Source organism: Galeopterus variegatus, unplaced genomic scaffold (genome assembly GCF_000696425.1).
Source record: "Galeopterus variegatus unplaced genomic scaffold, G_variegatus-3.0.2 Scaffold1199, whole genome shotgun sequence".
NCBI classification, from domain to species: Eukaryota; Metazoa; Chordata; class Mammalia; order Dermoptera; family Cynocephalidae; genus Galeopterus; species Galeopterus variegatus.
This window is the reverse complement of record NW_007727310.1, coordinates 56,268-63,041: the sequence shown is the minus strand read 5'-3', so window position 1 is coordinate 63,041 and position 6,774 is coordinate 56,268. Positions and strand designations below refer to the sequence as shown.

At 37.9% G+C, this 6,774-nt stretch overlaps 1 protein-coding gene across 6 annotated transcripts in view; it reads right to left on the bottom strand.

Moving 5' to 3' along the window:
- RBMS2 (RNA binding motif, single stranded interacting protein 2) overlaps positions 1–6,498 on the bottom strand; it is a 51,186-nt gene extending 44,688 nt beyond the window's left edge. For 5 of the 6 annotated variants that reach the window (XM_008575478.1, XM_008575477.1, XM_008575476.1 and 2 more), the window contains exon 1: positions 4,971–5,077. In XM_008575478.1, the coding sequence (XP_008573700.1) occupies positions 4,971–5,036 (66 nt within the window). In that variant the 5' untranslated portion in view covers positions 5,037–5,077. Of the gene's footprint in view, positions 1–4,970; positions 5,078–5,940; positions 6,009–6,167 lie in introns of those variants that run through there. The other variant, XM_008575479.1, reaches the window with a different exon arrangement.
- Positions 6,499–6,774: the final 276 nt, after the last annotated feature.

Sequence of the window (6,774 nt, the reverse complement as noted above, 5' to 3'; positions counted from 1 at the left end):
GCATCGGCAGCGCAACCCTCGGTGTGGCGCCCCCACCACGCTCAGCCGGTGGGCGGGAACCGGTCTGTATGTGGGATCCGAACCCTCGGCGGGAGCGCTGCCGCCGCGCTCCCAAGAGGCGCACTGTAGCAGTGCGCCACCGGGCCGGCCCTGTGTTTAACTTTTTGAGGAACTGCCAAACTGTGCCAATGTAGCTGTATCATTTTACATTCCCACCAGCAGTGTGTGAAGGTTCTAAATTACTCCACCTTATTATCTGTCTTTTTGATTATAGCCATCCTAGTGGGTGTGAAGTGGTATATCACTGTGGTTTTGATTTGCATTTCCGTGATGGTTAATGATGTTGAGCATTTTTTCACGGCCATTTGTAGATCCTTTGGAGAAATATCTACTCAGATATTTTGCCTATTTTTTAATTGGGTTCATTGTACAACTTAAAGTTTTTAAAAGATTAGTTTATACACACCATCTATATACTTCCTTACCTCCTTTCACTCATTGACCCACTTCAATCTTGCTTTTGCTTCCCACTCCTCCAAAATCGTTTGTCAAAGTCATCAACCATCTTTATACTAACAAAATCAATGGCTATTCTTTAGTCCTCATCTTCCAGCATATAATTTTATGGTTTGCACATTTGACTTTTAATTACAATTGACCTCTTATTCTAATCTATATTTTCCCTTGTCCTATTTCTTGTCTATATTTTTCTACTTTACTGCATATTTTTCTATGGAATGAGAAATGTAAACCAACAATCAGAAAACTGCAGTAATACAACTGGCTAGGAGAGTGAATGGGAATCAGTGTGGGGCAGGGGGACTATGGGTCAAATGCGGAGGATAAGGAAAGGCTGGATAGATAGTAGGTGTTGGGCTAGGGTTTTGGACTTTGTTCAGAGGTAATATAGAGCCATTAAAGTTTTTTATACGGAAATACTCTGTGTCAGACTGCTGGATTGTTGGAAGATTGTTCTGGCAGTAGGTATAAAATTATTTGGAGGCAAGGGGTAGGGGGTGGAGAAATAGGGGGCAAGGAGATGATGTGGGATGTTTATTATAGTAGTAAAGATAGTCAGTAATGAGGGCATAAATTAGGCTATATTGCTAAAAATGGAAAGGAGCTCCCAATTAAAAGGGGCTATTTAAAAAAATAGTAAGAAGGGATCAATGAAAAGGTATTATGGCTAAACTTTAGTCATCTGAGTTAACTTACTACTGATAACAGAATAGCGGCCCCAGTCAACAGATGTTAGACCTAAAAGTTCCTAGTTCTCAGTTCTATTAAATTTGATTTGATGGAAATGTAATAAACACACACAGAAAATTCTCTCTCCCTGTTAGAAGTATAAATGATTATAGTATTGTTTCCTACTTTCTTCTCTCTCCTAAGTAAACACTTTTGACAATCTCAGGTAAATCAAGCTTCTCAAAGAGTGAGGATCTAGCAATACCCACCAGTCAGTCCTACTTTCATCATTGCCTCCTACCCCATACTGGTCTTCAATATACTGTATTAACATCAAGAAGAAATAGAAATTTATGCAAAAGACATTGGGGAAGGCAAATTATCCCAAGTTAAACACCGTCCTTTTTCTTTTTTTCCAAAGGAAATGGTTGTTGATACTATGAGGAGTTAAATTATAATAACACATGCCAGGGAGATGATGTCAGGGAAGGCGTGGTTAGGCCCTTTACAAGTATGAAATTCCTTTAGTCCCAAACATTTCCTCTTTCAATCTCACCTATACTCAAATCTCTCTACTGGGGCAATTTCTTCAAACTTCAGTCTTGAGACTCTAGAACTAATCTTTTTACTTCAGCCTTTTTTTTTTTTTTAATGAACCAAAGTACTTGAAGGCCATTAAAACTGATGTTTAAAAAAAAACACTACATTAAATCATCTTGCAGACTCCCTCTTTGAAATCCACATTTTTCCCTTTCTGTAACTATTTTAATTTCAGAGAAAGAAATGGAAATTTAACACTATACCCTGAGAAAGAATCTGTCTTATTAGGCATTATATTTTTGTTGACTGCATTCCTATATTTACCACCAGCCAAAAAAGAATAAGAAAATTGATTGTCATGGGCTCCTCAGGAAACACCTTTCCTCATAAGTGAAGTATATGTTTCAAAAAAAAATCCTATTTTTTATAGTCAAGTAAATGAAATTAATACACTTTAAAATAAGCAAGTCACAACAGTGGTATACAAATAGCAGCTTTTCAAACTGAAGTCATTGGCAATTATTTTTATTCCACAAACTAGATCCAACAGCAAATTATGATGCAAAAGTTCTCCTTAAAGAAAGCAGCAGATATTTATAATTTGTACTTTTTCAGAAGTTTAGAAACTTGGTTGTCCTTTATCTCAGTTTTTTAAACATTTGAACAGGTCCAAAAAATTTATTTGATGGACTTGTTCTACTTGAGAAACTGAGATCTTAATGGAAATGACAAATAAGCCACTATCAAAATTAAAATTTTGTCTCGACATAGAAAAAAATTCTGGAAGGATATATACTCCAAATTGCAGTTATTTTCCTTGAGGAGTAGGATTTGAGTAAGGGACTACAGGACATCAAAAGAAGACTTTATCTCACATACTTCTTCATGTTTAATTTTTTAAAATGGGCATTTCTTAAATTTATTACTAAAAACTAATAAAAGTTAAATTTTAAAATTTAATCTCGGGTATACAAATGCACAAATTACATAAGCAAATGCATCCAAAACACTCCTCCCAAACAGAGAAACAAACACATTAAGGCCTCAATGTTAACATCAAGACTAAGAGCAATGTAGTGATGCTTTACTTTAAATACACCCAACATTCATAAGCCTATATATACACACAAGGAGTCATATACATAGCCACAAAGTGATGCACATACACGGCATCCTTACATGTCATCATAGCATTGCCCTGAAAGAACTCAAAGAATTCTTGACAAATAATACATTAGTAATTATGTATCTACTCCCCAATCCCAAACTGGTCCTAAACTTTCCTGAATTGCTTCCCAAACCTTCCAAGTTGTCAGGAAGAGATATGAGACTTGAATCCAAATCCACAAACATATCTCTTGTCCCCTATACTATCCTACATTTAGAAGCTGATCAAACATTTCCTATACTTCAAAGGGAGAGAGGGAGTGGAAAGCTAAGAAAAGAGAAGATTTTAGATAGTTTCAATTACATAAAACCCCTAACAGGGAAAAATTAACTTTGGGAATTCATTTTACTTTATTTTAACGGATTCTTGGTGCCCGAGAGACTTGGAGGGAAAAAAATCAAGAGGGAAACTTTCACACAGTACTATATAAGATCTAAAGAGAATAAAGACAGATGAAATATTCTCCTTTCAAATATATATGTATAATATATAAATAATGCATAATATGAGGGTACTTTAAAAAGTTCATGGAAAGATTTGTATTATGTTTTAATTCTATTGTTCCATGAAATTTTTGAAGTACCCTCATTTATACACATATATTTGAGGGAGATATCAGTATATGTATCAGTATATACATACACATGCTAATAATTAACGAATACGTATGGAACCACATTTCTTTTCTTTTTAAATATATTTTATTGTGTATATTTATGGTATATAACATGATGTTACAGGATACATACATAGAAATAGTAAACAGGCTACTATAGTGAAGCAAATTAACATATCCATCATCTCACAGCTACCTGTTTTTGTTTTTGTGGAAAGAGCAGCTAAAATCTACTCATTTAGCATTAATCCCATACAGAGTACAATTTTATTACTTACAGTTCTTATGTTGCACATTAGATCTCTAGACTTGTTCATCCTACATATCTGCTACTTTGTATCCTCTGACCTACATCTCCCCATTTCCTCTCCACCTCTATATTTCTTAAGGATATAAACAAAATGAATACCACATAAACTAACACTATGTGTTTTGGGTCACAACATTTATTCACTCCCTTGATCAGAGACTTGTGTTTAAATCTACCGGTAAAGGGTCTCTTTAGATACATGAGAAGTCAGCAAGTATCTTTTCCCATCCTCCAACATTCCATTAGATGAGCAAAAGATCCCTAAATGTTATGACACACTTTTTCTTCAAAGAACAGCTACAACATCCAGAAAGAGGGTAAAGGGTCTTTCTTCTACAGCATGAAGTCATTCCTAATCAGCACTGTGTGCCCTGAAATGCTAAGAAACTTCCAAGAATAGTCCCATGCAAGTGTGGGAAAGATTGTCCATCTCTCTCCAGACTGCCCATGTGCCCAAGCTTTGCGCAACTCTCTGGCAACCATGGGTTAATCATAAAGATTCCAAGGATCCCTGCTGAGCCTGGCTATCTTCAGAGCTCCAAGTTCCAAGAGTATCAGTTCGACAGCAAGACCCAAAGAATCACAGAGCTTTCTTCCTTAATCACAAGGTACTTTCTCAAGACTACGTCTCTACAGGCTGGGAGGGGTAGGGTCTCTAGTCTAGAAGAGTATACCCAGTTCTTGATGAGCTGTTGTGATTTCACTATCTGTGATTTCAGCTATTTAATAATGCTGGTGATACGAGGTAGGAAAGCAGGTGGGGGAGTATGGAAACAGTTAATCAAAAAGATAAAATAATCCTGTAGGGGGTAAACTGGGGGAAAGGGTCTGAGATGACATATTATCCCTGCGGAGATTGGTACATCAGCAGGAAGTCAAACTAACTTCATTTCACAAGGATCCAAATTCATGAACTTGATTTGTTTTTAATTCCCCTGCCTTTTCAGGCCTCAGAAACAGGGACTGTAAATTCCTTGAAATTCAGAACCAGGTGAGAAAAGATGCCGAAAGAAGTGGTGGAAAGGGAGAGGCACTGAAACCAGAGAAGGAATCTCATTCCCCTCTTAAAGGAGAATGTTAAATACAAGGGCACTCCCAGATCCCCAGAAAAAGAAGTAGCTGGATTCCAAAAAAGCACTTTTCCCTACCTTCTTGTTGTTCTTGTTATAGCCAAAAGTTGAAATCCCAGGCCTGGAAGTCACTGATAGCAGCATTTTTTCTTTAATGTTAGGGAGCTGAGAGAGAAGAGGGAGAGGGAATAGGTGGGGGTGAAAGAAGAGGGAGGGAGGAGGAGAGGAGGGGAGGAGGGGAGAGAGGGAAAGGGAGGGAGGAAAAAAGGGAGGGAGAGAGAGAAGGGGGGAGGAGAAAGGAGGAGAAAAGGAGCAAGAGGGAGAGAGATGGGGAGGGTGCTGCGGGTAGAGAATGAGCTAGGGCTGCCCCTTTACGTCACTGAGAGAAGTTAACCCAGAGTCTGAATGAGGCACTTCCACTGGGTCCTAATGCCCAAGATGTTATATTTTTGTTTGTTTTTTTATAGGCTCAGTAGTTAAAGCTAGAAAGTAGAGTTCTTAGGTCTAACCTCTTTTAAATTCATCCCCATTCCACTACAAATTCTGATCCTCATGAAAAGACAATGGAGGTTTTTTTCCCCTTAGATCTCAACTATAAGAAGATTTCAAGTGTGATTTTTAAAGGAGCCACTGAGACACTGCCTTGGAGAACGTGGGAAGAAAACTATACTGAAATAGAGTGTGTGAGATGAGCTCAGGACTTCTCCTACCTTACATTTACAGTGATCTTAATGCATGAAGAAAGAACAAGCAGAGGAGCACACCAAAGAGCAGAGACAAGGAAAACAGAGTATGGGAAATAACTAGCTTCAGATCCTTAGACACTTCTGTTTCTCTTGCGTCACACTGAAGGGCTAATGCCCCTTACTCCTATTTCAGATTCTCGCATGAATGAGCTCACACTTAAAATGGAATTATCAGACTGGACTGTATTATGAAATTGGTGCCTAGTGGTTTCTTTAACAATTGGAAGCTGTCTTATTTGACTCTATTCTACTATTTCCTAGTCTTTAAGATCCATGAAGCTGAAACAATTATAGAAACTCACCAAATCCAGAGTTTATGTCCAGACTGAAGTTCACAGAGTTGAGATGTCTGCTTCAAGCTGCTTCTGAGCTGTAAAAAACAAACAAACAAACAAACAAACAAACAAAAAAACCCCAAAACCAATAATAACTATTTAAAACATATGCTTAACAGAGAAGAAAAACAATTCTTAGGAAAGAAGAACATAAACTTGAGTCAAAAGCCTAACACAGTTGCCACAACACTCACCTCTAATAGTTTCAAAGGAATGTCCTTGTAGGAGCAGCCTTAATAAGAAAAAAGACTTGTAGGAAACCAAAACCTTAAGCATAGTATCAGTAATCCCTACCAATTCAAGTGGAACAGCTACGGAGAAAGAAAGCCTTCACCTCCCTTCATAAGGCCACCTGGCTGCCATCACAGTATTCTCTTGAGACATACTCTAACTCTGTCTGCTTTGTCAAAACAAACATTAAGCCCAAACCCTCCCTTAAATGAAGTCCTAGTCTCTATTCTAGTTTTCCTGTCACTTTTTTGCTATGATAATGGAACAGACAGTACTAATATTTTGCAGAGTAAATACACACACATACACACCCCACCCCCAATCTCTAACTTTCATTTCCAATAGGACAGGAAGTGCCTGCTCAGCTCAAGGGACACAGGAAGGGTGGGAACTGCCTCAATGTGGGAATTGCAACTGAGGTTGGAAACACAGCAGACAAATGCAACAAACAAACAAATATATAAAGGTATCTCTCAGCTATACCATTTTTTTTTTTTTTTTTGGTCCTTTTTGAGACTGGCCGCAGCGAACCGGTCATCCCTATATAGGATCCGAACCCGCGGCGGGAGC